At 43.4% G+C, this 16,232-nt stretch overlaps 3 protein-coding genes across 5 annotated transcripts in view; all 3 read right to left on the reverse strand.

Moving 5' to 3' along the window:
• Positions 1 to 115: 115 nt before the first annotated feature.
• Positions 116 to 5,931, reverse strand: thap12a (THAP domain containing 12a). Of its 2 annotated transcripts, none has more exons than XM_060896242.1 (5): positions 5,709 to 5,931; positions 3,891 to 4,011; positions 3,301 to 3,381; positions 2,931 to 2,967; positions 116 to 2,809 (listed from the first exon to the last, which is right to left on the reverse strand). In XM_060896242.1, exons 1-5 carry the CDS (start codon positions 5,795 to 5,797, stop codon positions 936 to 938), a joined length of 2,202 nt encoding a protein of 733 aa, XP_060752225.1. In that variant the 5' UTR covers positions 5,798 to 5,931; the 3' UTR covers positions 116 to 935. The 2 variants fall into 2 exon arrangements, with proteins under 2 accessions (XP_060752225.1, XP_060752224.1); XM_060896241.1 differs by having other exon boundaries at positions 2,931 to 2,970; positions 5,709 to 5,930.
• An 832-nt stretch (positions 5,932 to 6,763) lies between these two features.
• Positions 6,764 to 11,431, reverse strand: si:ch211-266i6.3 (cytoskeleton-associated protein 2). 2 transcript variants are annotated; one of them, XM_060896252.1, is made up of 7 exons: positions 11,382 to 11,431; positions 10,634 to 10,694; positions 9,666 to 10,510; positions 9,210 to 9,504; positions 9,005 to 9,065; positions 8,174 to 8,468; positions 6,764 to 7,858 (listed from the first exon to the last, which is right to left on the reverse strand). In XM_060896252.1, exons 2-7 carry the CDS (start codon positions 10,652 to 10,654, stop codon positions 7,567 to 7,569), a joined length of 1,809 nt encoding a protein of 602 aa, XP_060752235.1. In that variant the 5' UTR covers positions 10,655 to 10,694; positions 11,382 to 11,431; the 3' UTR covers positions 6,764 to 7,566. The 2 variants fall into 2 exon arrangements, with proteins under 2 accessions (XP_060752235.1, XP_060752234.1); XM_060896251.1 differs by having other exon boundaries at positions 11,303 to 11,428.
• A 1,836-nt stretch (positions 11,432 to 13,267) lies between these two features.
• The window catches only part of lhfpl6 (LHFPL tetraspan subfamily member 6), an 11,751-nt gene continuing 8,786 nt past the window's right edge, over positions 13,268 to 16,232 (reverse strand). Inside the window, exons 3-4 of the mRNA XM_060896525.1 lie at positions 13,914 to 14,012; positions 13,268 to 13,443 (exon numbers count right to left, since the gene is read on the reverse strand). Coding sequence (XP_060752508.1) covers positions 13,325 to 13,443; positions 13,914 to 14,012 — 218 coding nt within the window. The 3' untranslated portion in view covers positions 13,268 to 13,324. The remainder of the gene's footprint in view (positions 13,444 to 13,913; positions 14,013 to 16,232) is intronic.

The raw sequence follows: 16,232 nt of genomic DNA on the forward strand, positions 1-16,232 counted from the left end.
AGGGGGAGAGGAGGGTGGGGGAGAGGGGGTGTGAGGGACAGAGAGAGAGAGATGGACGGAGAGGGGGGAGAGAGAGTGAGAGGATAATGAAGGATAATAATAAAACAGCTCACACTTATTTATTAGTTTGTGATTAAACACCTTTTATAAAAATCAGAAAATGACGACATGCTTCAGTAAGTTGGCTGTGATTTTAGTAAAAATCATCTAAACATTAAAAATACAGCAGATTTATAAAGCAGATATTATAAAGTTCAGATATTAAACAGAAGTGTAGTAAAACTTTCTACTTTTTCTGGAGTGAAACTGATCGTGCATGACTTGCGCACACACACACACATACAGACACACACACGTACATACAGACACACACACGCACATACAGACACACACACACACACACACACATACAGACACACACACACACACATACAGACACACACATACAGACACACACACACACACACACACATACAGACACACACACACACACATACAGACACACACAGTGATGCCTAAAGTAAAAATATTTATTTAATCCACATTGAGTAATCAAAAATAGCGGAAATGGTTTTTAACAACACAATAACACAAGAGTCTTCAGTTCTGATTCACTTCCAGTGCATCTCAATACCACACACACACACACACACACACACACACACACACACACACACACACACACACACACAATGTACAGGCAAAAAAAAGTAGGTTTAGGCAAAATAAAACTAAACAACAACAAAAAAAAAGAACATAAAATAATGAAGGTTAATGGCAGATAAGATTTAAAGCTGATGCCCAGGAGTTATGTGATAAGAGGTTGTGATTGGTTGATTAAACTCTGACCTGGGTCCCATAACAACACGCCTCCAAATCTGCATCAAAATCTAGAATATTACATCAAGCACTGATTCTTATTTCTGTCGTGTTATTCATGCAGGTTCCTCCGTCACCTCGCTGTCTGGATACGTTGTGAGATACGCCTCCATCATCAGGTCCACATCCACCCTCACGGCACAGTTGATGTTAAACAGTGCCAGGCTCTTGTGTCTGTGTTTGGGGGGCGTGTCCCGCAGGTATGCCGTCAGACGCCTCCTCGACTCGCTGCACTTCTCCTCTATGAGCGACAGCACCGGGAGGCAGTGGAGGACTTTGAGGAGCGCACACACGTTGGGGAAAAACTTGACATCAGACAGCTGGAGCGTCTCGTAGATGGTGGAGGGCTGCGTGACGTTCTTGGTGCCGTGCTTCCACTTGATCTTCCAGCAGTTGAGCTCAGTGGGAAGAGTATCGGGGTTGGGAAGGTCGTTCTTGTAGACGTCGGCACTGTTCTCCTCCGTGTTAAACTTGAGCTGTGACATGATCGCCGGGACGAACGACAGCGACCGAAGCGCGTTAAGGTGATTTGCAGAGAAGAAATCGCTCAGCTCCTTTATTACCTGAGAGACGACCGGGAACGTCAAGTGGACTTTGTAGTAGGTCTCGGGTTGGATCTCGTCTCCAGCGTCCGGACGCTGCTTCCTAAAGAAGAGCCTGGGGATTTTGACGGGGATCTCCAAGGCGGCAGCGAGGTTGACCGCTTCTTCAAACCAGAACTCGTGATAAACCTCGATGTTCTCGAGGACCTCGTTGAGCGAGTGCAGGACGGCCGGCAAGCTGTTAGCGGCAAAGAAGACTTCGCTGGTTTGCCCCTGAAGGTTCCTCCCAAACGCCCTGGAAAACGACAGTGTGTTTTTCAAGACCACCAGTGCCATCACAAACTCGAAGTCCGCCAGCGCCTCTGAGACCACGAAGGCCTCGTGCGAGATCTCGTCGCTCCACTTCAGCTCCTCGTTGTCGTGGATGCTGTCCATGCAGAGGAGCAGAGACTCCAGGAGGTCTACAGCAACCTCGAAGGCGTCGTGCTGCAGCGTCCAGTCAATATGACACACATGCTTGAGGATGTTTGCCTTCTCCTCGTTCCCCTGGTAATAAATCGAAATGGCGCCCTCCAGCTGATCCAGCAAAAAAGGAGACCTGCTGAAGAAGGCGTCGATCCTCTTTAGGGTGGACATGACGAGCTGCACGCTTGTGAAGTGCATGCTGTTGGCCAGGCTGATGTTTAGGGCGTGGGCAGAGCTGGGAGTGAGAACCGCTAAGGGATAGCACTCGCTCAGTTTGGTAGCGACGGCTTTCACTTTGGCGGAGTGGACGCCGGTGCTGAAGTACGCCTGCCCTCTGCAGTCCTCCATGCTCAACCCTTTCTCTGATATCTCAACACAGAGGTTTGTGACGATGCTTTCAGCATCACCTTCAAAGAGCTGGAATCCCAAAAACTCCTCACGCAGACAGTTGTTCTGATCCACAAAGCGGATGAAGGCGGGGATTCTGCTCTCCCCGGCGATATCCACAACGTTTTCCATGACCAAAGAGAAAAAGCGTTCCTCTTTCACCTCGGAGAGCAGCTCCTTGCAAATGCACCTCTCGCACACCTCCAAGATCTGATACAGCTGTGTGGACGAGCAGGACTCCAAACTGGCGGGTGACGTCTCAATCCTCCTCCGTAGAGCATCGTCGCCTGCGTTGATGCGGAACTCCAACAGTGCCTGGATGTTGCTGGGAGTGAAGGCTTTGCTCCTCGGGTCTTTGTCCGAGTGGCCCTGCAAGGGGATGTTCTGCCGCCCCATCATGACCACCAAGTCAAACAGGGAGCGCAGATACTCGCGCTGATCCCAGTTCTTTTCCACCAGCTGGGGTTCTTCAGGAGCGTCCTGGCCGTTAACACTTTCTGTGGCCTTCTCCACATCCTTGTCCTGATTCTCCTCCACTTATACACAAACACACAAACATTAGAAACACACAAGCATTAGGCTGGAAGCCAGGAGCAATAAGACTGCTCCGGTCCTAAAAATATACAGTTTACCATCAGATCCTTGAGATAAACTCACCTCTCTGAACTTTAACCTGTGGCGTGTTTTCTTCATCCTGCTGAAGATGAAAACATCATTAAAATCACCAACTCATCTGTTTCAACAGACAGAGACAGGCGCACACAGACGGACAGACGCACACAGACGGACGGACAGGCGCACACAGACGGACAGACGCACACAGACGGACAGGCGCACACAGACGGACAGGCGCACACAGACGGACAGGCGCACACAGACGGACAGGCGCACACAGACGGACGGACAGACGCACACACACGGACGGACAGACACAAACGGGGACAGACGCACACAGACACAGACGCACACAGAAATACACACACAGACAAATTCAAACCTGTTCAAATTCAAACACAGAAACTCAAACCTGTTCATTTGCCCGTTTGCGGGTGGGATGGTCAAAGATTGTGGGTATCGCTGTGTCCTTTAGAACTGTCCTGAATGGGCTCTGAAGGTGAGAAAAACACACATCATAATAAGACACACGTCAGTGCATCTGTAATAATAATAATAATAATAATAATAATAATAATAATAATAAATTCTCTCTCTCTCTCTCTCACACACACACACAGGCGCACACACACACACACAGGCGCACACACACACACACAGGCGCACACACACACACACAGGCGCACACACACACACACACACAGGCGCACACACACACACACAGGCGCACACACACACACAGGCGCACACACACACACAGGCGCACACACACACACACAGGCGCACACACACACACACACACAGGCGCACACACACAGGAGCACACATACAGGAGCACACACACAGGCGCACACACACACAGGAGCACACACACACAGGAGCACACACACACACACACACACACACAGGCGCACACACACAGGAGCACACACACAGGAGCACACACACAGGAGCACACACACAGGAGCACACACACACACAGGCGCACGCACACATACTTACAGTTTTTAAGATCAGATCAGGCTCGAAGTGTCTGGCACACAGTCTGTGGTATTTGTTCAGGTGTTCTGGCGTTTTATCTCTCAGATCTGACCGACTGCAGTTCTCTACCCACTTCTTACACCTACACAAACCACAAACACACACACATTATTAATAGAACTGCAGATACATCAGTACCAAAAGTGCAACATGCAGCAAATAAATAAAACCTTTTTTCTTTATTTATAAAAGTGGATGCTGTGCTAAAACAGACGGTGTGATGATTTGTGGGAAACCAAAAGACGAGTCAGAAACACACACAGGACACAAAGACCATGATTACAATCATCCAGGTATTAAACACCAAACAACCAACATATTTAATTAAGCATTTCAAATAAAAAAGTATAAAAAAAAAGTAATGTTTTATATAGAATTATATAAAGGACTTATCAAACAAGTTAATATTTAAGTTAAATAAATGAAGGTAAAAGAAAAGGATTAAGCAGATAAACAAATGCATCACTTGGTTACTAAAATGACTAAATAGTGAGGACCCTCTGTGTGTAACTTTTTGCACTTGTTCATTTCAAAATAGACACTAATTTGTTCCGCACAACAAAAAAAGAAATAAAAAAATACCCTGAATTCTGCATTATATTTATTCTAAGGTGTATTTTATGTCAATGCTACACTTACAGTTCAGTATTATTTACTGAATCTAGATCAGAATTTATACCTGATCGTCAAATAGGAAAAGAAAAAAATAAAGAAAGACGATACTAAATGGTGTGAGAGGAAATTACACAAATCAAAGTGTGATAAAGGTTCAGTGTTCCAGTGATAATGTCATTGTTACCGGTACTAAAGTCAAAAACGACCCCATGAAGAGACAGACTGGCAGACCCTCAGACAGACCCTCAGACAGACCATCAGACAGACCGACAGAAAGACCCTCAGACAGACAGACAGACCCTCAGACAGACCCTCAGACAGACCCACAGACAGACCCACAGACAGACCCTCAGACAGACAGACCGACAGAAAGACCCTCAGACAGACCCACAGACAGACCCTCAGACAGACAGACAGACCCTCAGACAGACAGACAGACCCACAGACAGACAAACCCACAGACAGACAGACAGAAAGACCCTCAGACAGACAGACAGACCCACAGACAGACAGACAGACCCACACACAGACAGACAGACAGACAGACAGACCCTCAGACAGACAGACAGAAAGACCCTCAGACAGACCCACAGACAGACAGACCCACAGACAGACAGACCCACAGACAGACAAACCCACAGACAGACAGACAGACAGACAGAAAGACCCTCAGACAGACAGACAGACCCACAGACAGACAAACCCACAGACAGACAGACAGAAAGACCCTCAGACAGACAGACAGACCCACAGACAGACAGACAGACCCACAGACAGACAGACAGACAGACCCACAGACAGACAAACCCACAGACAGACAGACAGAAAGACCCTCAGACAGACAGACAGACCCACAGACAGACAGACAGACAGACCCACAGACAGACAGACAGACCCACAGACAGACAGACAGACAGACAGACCCACAGACAGACAAACCCACAGACAGACAGACAGACAGCTCCATCAACACAGCAGCAGCTAACACTGAACTTTAACACTTCGCGTGTCCTAAACCAAACCTTTACGACACGAGTCTCTTTAAGCGGACAGACCAGTGTTAGAGGTGTAAGAGTTGTGTGTGTGTGTGTGTGTGTGTGTGTGAGTGAGTGTGTTTGTGTGTGTGTGTGTGTGTGTGTTGGTGATGATAGAAGTGACTGTTACCTCTCCGGATCCCGCGGGAACCTGAAGAACGCCAACACAGAGTGGGAACTCATCCTGGAACAGTGCAGAGCCGCGCAGAAATTCGGCATGGTTAAATTAAACACTTTTATTGTAGTTTTTACTCAGTTTTTGTGATTAATTCAATGTAAATGACTAAATTTATTCGGCACTCTAGTGCTTTGTGTGGCCTGGAGGAGTCAACACGAACAATTCACCTCCTTCCCACAATGCTTTGCGCGCTACTTCCTCGGCGACCCACCAATCACAAACCGAGGTGTTTTTACAAACGTTTTCAAAAATGTTCTTATGAAAAAATGTAAATAATAATTTACTAATTTCATTTATTACACACCAACGCTGTTTATATATAAAGAGCACTTTTACGCTGCTGCATTTTTTTATTAAATGTTTTCAGTGTGACGTCATGAGGTAAAAATGACAGCACCCGTAAATACTATAAATACTAAATACTATGACTTATTTACGTCAGATAAAAAGCTACTTCTGTCGCCGTCCGTTTAAAAACCAAACTGCATTTTATTTAAAAGAACGTAACTAAAATTCTGCCTTAATTCTAGATTACACTGACGTTAGCTAAAGGGCTAGCCGTTACTGTACGAGTGCCCGGATGAGAAAGCGGCACCTGATTGGCCCAAACGAACTCTGAGGCGTTTTAACGGACGTGCAAATTCAAAAACATAAAAAAATTAATTATATTGAAAACATATTTAATATTGTTTTTAGTTTCACGTTTTGATATTTAATGCGTGTTTAAGTGCACGTTAGAATGTTTATGTATTAATATTCTTAATAATTATGTATTTATTAATAATTTATTACATTCCTACTCAAGTGAAACTATAGCTAATATTTTATAATAAAAATAAAGTATTCAATAAAAAAAAAAAACTGTTATATTTTCTATAGAGAACTGAGTTTATTTAAAGAAATCCCCAAACAATACATGAGCCTGAATCTTAAGGTACGTTAATCATGTGAACGGTGTTGGTCCTGAACACTGGACCAGAAACATCAGGGGAAATAAACAGGAGCAGTTTTGGGCATTCATACAATTTATTAATAATAAACTTCGATTAAGAGAAAATATTCACAATTGTATTTCCTGTGAATATTGGGGTGCATCTACAGTATTACGAACAACTGCATTTAGCCTGTGAAGCAACATAAGAGTCCTGATTCACCCTGAAGTGTTAACACTTTTCCATTGGCACTTAGTTTATATATACAGTATATATACACACACATATGCATACAGCAGCTTGTGTTGCTAGGTTACACACCTGTCAATCACAGATAATGTTATATAGGTTATAATCTGTTAAGGCTTTCGTAGTAATAAAGGCGGTAAAAACAGCTGAACCTCTTTTTTCCTGCATCAGTTGTTAGTGGAACTAAAACCTTTCACACAGTAATCTCAGGACGTTTGTGCACATTACACGTCTCTACGCTCCTGACTGGTTTCACAGGCTCTTTAATGGACAGTAAATCCTGCTTGCTTTTTTTAAATTTTTTTATTTCATTTGACTTTATAGGTTTCCACCATATCTGTCTGGGGTTAGTTTAACATTGTTAAGTAAAACACACTTAAATGATCAGTTAATAAAAACCTCCAAACCCCATTAGTGTAGCATTACTAACATTCATCATTAATAAAATCCATCTTTTTGCCTTCAGTCACCTCTATACTTTGTTACAGGTGTAAGTGAACCGATAGAAAAATCATATATTTACATATTAAAATAAGCCCACTGTTTTTCCTGCCACAGCTTAAGGTTTAGTATTTGCATGTAGCTGTAGATAAAGTATGTGCACCTCCTGTGCTGGTGACTGGCTGTGTTTATTTGCAGGTGGGTTCGGAGCTCTGGGCTTCAGGGCGCTGATCAGGGAGGTGCTGCAGCAGCGCAGGGTTCTTCCTGTAGACGTAGGCATGAGAGTCCAGCAGCTCCAGCTCGGCCAGCGAGGACACACAGGGGTCGTGTTCGTTCAGCATGCCCGGCAGACGGGACGAGTTTCTGTGGATCCGGGACGAGCGGCGCACCGGTGTCAGAAACTTCAGCTCTTTAATGGAACTTTTACAGCAAGAGCCTGAAGTACCGTTAGCCATTTCACCCTCCATCCTCTTCCTCACACTGTTTAGAAAAAACCTCAATCTATCAATCCATAAACACCAGCACTAACGAGCAGCAGTAAAGGAATCAGACAAACAAGTAAACAAAATCCAAATAAATCCAACTAGCAATAATTGTTAAAACTGATCCAAAAAAAAAAAAAGGACCTACAATGAAAATATGTATAATTATAATTATAAATAAACACAGAACTGTTTAGCATTTAAAGAAATAGATTAATAATAATGAAAAATGTGATTAAATGATGAATGTTTTGCTAAAATTATCATCAAATTATCACAAATTACTATCAAATTATTATTAAAGAACCATCACCTCTGCAGAAATGGAGTTGTTTTCACGCTGTACTTCACAACACACGCATCCAGAACATCTGCAGGAGTGGAGTCCATCTCCTCTTCTTCATCCTCCTCATCATCACCTTCAGACAGTTTCTTCTCTTCACCTGCCTTGACAGTTTCCTTTTCTTCCTCTCCATCCTCCTCGTTCTTCTTCACTCCAGAGGTGGCCTTTGGTTCCTCTCTCAGTTCTTCCTCCTCCAGAATTTGGTACTCGGGCATTTCTTCTTCTACCTTCACCTCGGCCTCTGCGCCTCCTCCTGCCTTTGTGTCTGCTCGAGAAATTAGAAAACCGTTTAATTATTAATTTACTGTTCAACAGTTGCGATGAATATCAAGATAAGTTAGTTGTATTACACATTATGTACAGCATAAGAAAAAGTGAGGAGCTGAGAAGCAGAAAACCTCAAACAAGCTCTATTCCTGTTTTCTGATTGATTTCAGGGGGTCACGGTGGCTTAGTGGTTAGCACGTTCGCCTCACACCTCCAGGGTTTGGGGTTCGACTCCCACCTCCACCTTGTGTGTGTGGAGTTTGCATGTTCTCCCCGTGCCTCGGGGGTTTCCTCCGGGTACTCTGGTTTCCTCCCCCGGTCAAAAGACATGCATGGTAGGTTGATTGACATCACTGGAAAAATTGTCCGTAGTGTGTGATTGTGTGAGTGAATGAGAGTGTGTGTGTGCCCTGCGATGGGTTGGCACGCCGTCCAGGGTGTATCCTGCCTTGATGCCGTGACCCGAGTAGTTCAGATAAGTGGTAGAAAATGAGTGAGAGAGATAGTGATTGATTTCATTGAAATAAAACTCACCGCTCTTGCATGAGGACGGAGTTTCCATCGCCTCCAATCTTTCACACAGGTTTATAACCAGCTACAGGAACAAAACAAATAAATACATAAATAAAGTACAAGGGCAAGTCAAATCTTAGAAAAACAAAAGTGACAAGTTACAATTTAATGACTTTTTTTTTATAAACTCATAACATTAGCTTGTGTGTGTGTGTGAGAGAAATACCGATTCCATCCTGATGTCGGGCTCTCCAGGCAGCTCCGTGTCCGAGTTGTCCAGCAGGTCCAGTGTGATGTTGAGGATGTGATTCGGGCTGCTGGAGAAGGCAGGTTTAGTCTGAAGAACCTCGCTCTGTTCCGTTTGATTGACAGGCACCGCTTCAGCTTGTTCACTCGCTTCTGGCTGAGCTTCATCTTCAGTGCTGAGTCGAGGGTTACATGTCTGAGATGCAGACTTCTGAGTCATCGTCGGTCTTTTCAGAGTTTTCCCCTTCGACGCCAACCATGCAGCTAACTTTTCCCTGAGAAGGGGGGGGGGATACGCAAACAGACTGAAGCTGAGTATAATTCTATAACATCAAAGTTCATCACTGTCATTTTACTGAGAAGAAACAATAAATTGCTGTATCAGAGAATTCATCACTGTCAACATCTCGGCAGCTCTGTGATGTTCCTGACTCACCGTCTCTCCTCGTTGGATTCCACTCGGACTCTGTACTGACTGATGGAGCTCGAGATGGACCTTTGTGATTTCTGCTCACTAGCAACTGCAGCAGGTTTCAATGGTTCCTTCTTCTTGATGAATGAAGTCACTGTCGGTGGTCTTGCGGACATTGTACCTGGTTTTCTAGAGATCACAGATGGTTTGGTGGAGATGGTATTTTTTTTGGTGGAGACCGCCGGGGGCTTGGTGGAGACCGTCGGGGGCTTGGTGGAGACCGCCGGGGGCTTGGTGGAGACAGCAGCTGTCTTTGCTGGACCTATTGTTTGTATCCTTCTTTGAGGAACCGTCTTCTGCACGTTAATCTTTGCGTCTGACCCTGACTTCGTTCTGCTCTGCACACTCCGCTGGACTCCTGCTCTTGAGGAAGCAGACAGCGCTGTGGTGGATTTGGACCGAATCACCATCACAGCTTCGGACAGGTTCTTCTCTTGGCCACTCGGCGGCTTCCTGAAGCAGTCTATTTTGGATTGTACCACTCTGCCCTTGTAGGTACCAGGGAGGAGGGGTTTTGGAGCGACAGACGATGGAGGCTTCTCTGACTCCAGCACCAGTTTCCGGTGTCTCAGGGTTTGTTCAGTGCGGAAGGCCTGACTCAGGGTTTTCCGCCTCATGGAATCCAAATCGTTGTTCTTGGCTGGTTTAACCTGCGCTTTAGACTGGACCTTGTCTCCAGCCTTCTCCTCCCTCGGGTCATTTTTGGACTGCAGCGGTGCAGGTCTCCTCAGCTGCTGTTGCTTAGATATGAAATTTCTGGACTCTGTTTTTTTTGGTCCAGCCTCCGGCTTGGAGTTTTCCTTATTACTCTGAAAAAGAAACATTAATAAACAACAGATAAAAATCACAGTAACATTATTCACATACAAACAGCATCAATACGTCCGGTTTCCTAACGTCTAGTTCCGCCGTTCTCCAGGTCACTCGGTTACCTTTTTTACTGCGGTGTCCATATTGCCGTCGCTCACTCCTCTGATGGGGTTAAATGATCACCTGCACACACACACACACACACACACACACACACACACACACACACAACAGTGAAGCTGATTAAAAAGTGACAGAACATCATAACGAGCTGCACCCTGCATGTCCGACACACAGCCTGGTGTTAATAGTGAGATTTCAATCCCAGCATGACTCCTGCATTCCTCTGAGGGGAGGAGGAAGAGGAGGAGGAAGAGGGTAAAAAAGTGGTTTCTGCCCCAAAAGTCAATTCTGTCTTTTTCAAAACAACACGAAGGGCAATTTTATGAAAACTGAATTATGAGACAATTTCATTATTCTCATTTTGAGTACATTTGTACATTGAGTATATTTGTCCAATGACAAATATATTTACAGACGTTATTGATAAAACAAAACTCATATAATAAACTATAATATTATCCCAACATCCCAATGACAGTTTAAGGGTTTTAACACTAAAAGAAAAGCCTGCAGGAGATCAGTGATCATTAACACTCAAGTCAAACACATTTATAATGAACATGTCATTTATTTACTTTCACTATCAATTATAAATAATTATAAATAAGAGCTGAAACGTTATATTTAATGTTATATTTAACAAAGCATTCATGACAGATACGTCTTACCTTCACTGCTGAAGAGTCGCAAATATAATATCTGTTAAAAACTGACCTAAAAATGAAACTATAGCAGAACCAAAAGTACCTTTAGTGCTGTTTAGAGCTTTGTGTCTGTTGTCACGCCGCCGCTTTTCAAACACAGCCTTCAAACGGTCCGCGGTGGATTTCTTCATCCTGATTGGCCACCGACTCAATCGGTTTAGCCAATCAAATTAAATAAAGGCTGTCACGTGTCAACACGAGCCCTAAGGCTCTTATTTTCAACCGTCCCTTTTGAATCATAATAACAGCAAGAATCCGGAAATAACACACTCCATTTTTTATTCACTGTTTGGAATTTAATTATTATTGATCTTATTCATGAATTTAAGCGATAATGTATAAAAATGTCGAGTTTGTATGTTATCGTGAGCTAAACTTTAGTTTGTATGCAAACGAACCCTGTGAAGTAACTACACTACCCACAATCCTAGTGGGGAAACGCGCCAATCACAAGGCGCTGTTACGGCAGCCAATCACATCCACGAGCCGTTTGTGTTTAAACAGCATTACAATCACATTAACGCAACACGAACGTTAGTTATTAGGTAAAGAAGAACAATCGCACATTTTTTTACATTGTAAAACTTTATTTAGAAAGAAAATTAAATAGAATCCGATCGAACTGGTGAGCCGAGTCAAATGATCCGAATCACTGAAAATAAATGAAGTAAGAAACGAGTCGATTCGGTGAAAACGAGTCAATTCGGTGAAAACGAGTCAAATTCAGTTGGATTCTGAATTAATTGTGTACACAAGATATTATTATATTATCAAATTACGAGAGAAAATAATAATTCACTAATCTTTGTAAATGTTCATCTAGAAATGACACTAGATGGCAGAAAACTATCACTACTGCCTATCCATTAAAAATGGCAAAAGTTTGTATTAATCATTTTAATTTCCAAAGCCTTCTTATGACGTCACACATGACATGAAATTAAAGCCTTCTACCGTCTTATGACGTCACACATGACATGAAATTAAAGCCTTCTACCGTCTTATGACGTCACACATGACATGAAATTAAAGCCTTCTACCGTCTTATGACGTCACACATGACATGAAATTAAAGCCTTCTTCTTGGATGTAAGATGTCTAATGTTTAATTCTTCTTACTGTATTGAATGATGTCAGTTTTTTTATACATTCATGGCCTTGTGTGAGTTTGGACCTGATGCTGTGTATAAATATAAACTGGTTTCCAGTCCCCGTGTGATTACGACCCACATATCACCCCAAACTACAGGAAAGCACTTCGAGAGAAAACAAATTCAGGATTATGAGCATGTTCTTCTTACTGAAACACACCAGCAAGCTGTTTTCATTCGGAAATCTTCCTCCAGGTCAGGTTCGATTTCTCTGAGCCAAACTGCAGATGTAATCAATTTCATCTTGATTAACAACCAGCAAGAAAACATTTCCTGTTTAAATGGGTAATGAGATTAAAATCAGAAAATAACAGCTGCAGGTTAAATATTTATTTATTGAGAAAAGAGGAAATTATAATAACTCAGGTTTTAGGAAAAAAAAATAAAAATGACACCATTTATTCTACATTTAAAACAAACGCTCCACATTTTTATTGCATGTGAAATATTTAAGGCAATAAACAGGTCAAGGTTTTTAAATACAAATCAGTAAAAGACTAAAAATAAAATAAAATGTGCAGACACTCATTTTCCTTTCATTAAAAATAACAGCTAATAACCTGAAAAGTCAGAGACCCGAATATAAAAAAAAAAAAAAACTGTTAAAACTTTAAATAAACACAAAATATTGTGTAATGAAAAATTTTCGCAAAAAAACCCCAAAATAATCCAAAGACACACCTTGGAAGGTCAAAGGTCAGTCATGCAAGAAATTTTAGTTCAGTTCAAAATTTAGTTATTTTTTCAGTGGTGTGTTCAACTTTTTATGTCTGACATGTGTGTGTGTGTGTGTGTGTGTGTGTGTGTGTGTGTGTGTGTGTGTGTGTGTGTGTGCTCAGTATGGATAGTATTTCTTTTTTTTCCCGGCGAAGCAGGACATCCATGTACACAACAGTACGGTAACAGCAGCTCCGACACACGTGCAGTAAAAAGCCCAGCCGAGTTCACACGAACCTGCACACAAAGACACACACACAAACACACACACAAACACACACACACTATAAAACTGCACTTATTACACCACAGTGCTGCTGAGTTCTGGACTCTGATTGTTGGTCAAGTAGAGCAGCTTCATATCACAGCTTTATTTTAATACACTCTCTCTGGTTCTTTATTGTTTCTATAGTAACGGCTCGTTCACCAGGACGCGCACAGCTTACACTCTACATAAGGACCGGAGACGTGTGTGTATGATGTGGTGAAGGAGTCTCCAGTGTCAGCTCTGTGGACCAGTCAGATGTGAAGCTGGAACATTCTCCACACCTTCAGGACAGAGCAGTAACTCGCTTCACTGAATATTAAATGTAACAGCATGTACTTTACTAAAAAAGAATGGTGACAGATAAGTGACTGGGGTGTGAGAGGATAAGAGGAGGAACACACTAGTGGACTGTTTCAGGGACATCAAGCTGAAATCTTACCGAGGTTAAACTGGTCTGAGGCGTTACCGCAGGTCTGCTTCACCTCATCACTGTTCCACCCGAGAGGATAAAGAGCACAACCGGAGCTGATCAGTAAACCTGCACACACCAAAACACACACACACTTTATATTGTGTATTAACAATTATACAAACATCTGTAGTCCGTTTATGCACGTCATGGATTAAACTGTTCTAATGCAACACACACACACACACACACACACACACACACACACACACACACACACACACACACACAGAGAGTTGTAGTTGTGTATAGTGCTGTGTGAGAGTCATGTGATCAAGACATGGGTACAAAAGTGCAGTAAGAGTCACTTCACTGAGTCGACTCTTTTGAACCAAACTCGTTCCACTGAATCAAACTTAGCAGCATCCAAAAAAATATTTATCGAGCCTCAGTGTCGGATGCTGAGGCTTTCAGTCTGAGTGCAGAGACGCAAGAAAACTGATTTGTTTGTGTCTCAACCGAAATGAGTCACTTTCAAGAGGAATCGCTTACAAACCTTTCCAGCGCTACGGTCACAGAGTCACGATCAGGAGAGATGGAGCATAAAGTCATATATAAAATACACATATATATAAAACAAGAGAAACACACAGCTATCGATGCTGATGAACACCGATCTTCTCAGCTTGGCTTTTTCACGTTCATAATCAGAGATGATGAATACGATCCAAGCTCTACAGGAAGTGCCTGGTGTAAAATTCTCCTTCACACATAATATCGTGATCAGATGACACATCTAGTCTAAGAACCGTCAGTAATTCAGTCTTTAAATTTCACTCGTAAATGTCTTCGAGGTTGGAGGAGGAATAAACACAGACGTGAACACGACCTGGACGTGAGAGCACAGAAGCACCAGGACTCTGTCTCAGAGTAAACCTACCTGTCAGAATATTTTACTTTAGTTATTAATTATGACGTTTTTGAGCAGATGTAGTTTCGTTTTAGCTTTCTAGCTGAACATTAAATGGCGTCGGCCCACATTTCCTCCCGGATTGAGCCGTCAGAGCGCAGAAACCCCTTCAGCACCGCGCCATCTGCCACCTCACACACCACTAATAAAGGACGCTCTCAAAATAATCCTGGCACTGCGTCATCACAGCGAGTAGAGGACATGGGGGGGAACGAGCAGCTGGTCGTAGTGGGAGGACAACAGAAGAAAGTGCCACGTTCCCTCCATCCGAGCCGCTCCGGACTGCTGGAGCGTCGGAAACGTGTGTAAAAGCAGCTGGTGGACGAAGATCCCACGCGCTTCCATCTGCTTCTGCTCTGCATCCAGACCACAGACACGCTAACAGCGCTGACGATGACGGCTTGTTTTATTAGGACCTTCGTTAGATGTTAGTAGCTGTTCCTCCTGCTGGAGCACTCAGGTCTGGGGAAAGGTCATGGCTGGGGTCACGTCGCTGAACCCTGCATACTTAAAGGAACATCGAGAACTGGAACTTCTCCTTTTCTCCACTGAACCCACGACATTCAGCGCATTGGTACAGTTTTGACATTTTTTTCCAGCTACAAAGCTCACGACCTTATCGGCCTTTAACGCTCACAGCTCCGCTCTGGTCAAAGGTCATCCAGAGGTCACTGGGTAACTGTGAGATCTGTGATTCCTGCGATTCTCTCGTTCACTCCTGCCTTCAGCACTGAAGACTTTCACAAGCAGGACGACACGTAGATGATACACACTGGGGGAAGGGGGGGAGTAGGGGGTGCTACTGCTTACAGGACTGGAACCTGGTGGATCTCATGAGGGATTATCACTAAACACTGTACACACTTCTGCGTGTGTGTGTGTTTATGTCACGTCCCTATTATTACCATAGTGTGTCTAAGATCTATACACACACACACACACACATACACACACATACACACACATACACACACACCTCTCAAACCCCTCATTAGGAAACTTCACACTGCTTTGAGGTTTTTAATTTATAGCTCAGTTTTCTAAATGAGAGAAGAAGCAGCTCTTCATCCAGGAGGAGATACGATCCCACCTGCAGTCTCACTGACTGTCTCTCACCATGAAGATCACGTCTGTGGAAAAAATCCTCCCATGATGCTGCTTCGTCTTCATGCTCATTTAAAGGATTTCAGATAGGGTGTAAGATGTGTCTCAGGATTCAGGTCCATGAGCAGTTCCTTGGATGTTCTCAGCGTTTGTATGAAACACAATTTGGACATTTAAAGACGGTAGAAAAAAAAATCCACAAATCTGATATGATGATGTAATGATCCTAATGTGAGTTCACTGATATTTCATAAGACAGCGTTTACTGCTAGCTA

Source organism: Tachysurus vachellii, chromosome 20 (genome assembly GCF_030014155.1).
Source record: "Tachysurus vachellii isolate PV-2020 chromosome 20, HZAU_Pvac_v1, whole genome shotgun sequence".
Lineage (NCBI taxonomy): Eukaryota > Metazoa > Chordata > Actinopteri > Siluriformes > Bagridae > Tachysurus > Tachysurus vachellii.

Excerpts from the sequence above, each read along its gene's own strand:
- si:ch211-266i6.3 (XM_060896252.1), bottom strand. The coding sequence starts at position 10,654 with ATGGACACCGCAGTAAAAAAG. Across the intron at positions 9,505-9,665 it reads GAATCCAACGAGGAGAGACG|GGAAAAGTTAGCTGCATGGT; the intron begins GTGAGTCAGGAA and ends CCCCCTTCTCAG. Across the intron at positions 9,066-9,209 it reads CCGACATCAGGATGGAATCG|CTGGTTATAAACCTGTGTGA; the intron begins GTATTTCTCTCA and ends TTGTTCCTGTAG.
- thap12a (XM_060896241.1), bottom strand. The coding sequence starts at position 5,797 with ATGCCGAATTTCTGCGCGGCTCTGCACTGTTCCAGGATGAGTTCCCAC. Across the intron at positions 3,382-3,890 it reads CTGATCTGATCTTAAAAACT|AGCCCATTCAGGACAGTTCT; the intron begins GTAAGTATGTGT and ends TCTCACCTTCAG. Across the intron at positions 2,971-3,300 it reads GCAAACGGGCAAATGAACAG|CAGGATGAAGAAAACACGCC; the intron begins GTTTGAGTTTCT and ends TTTCATCTTCAG.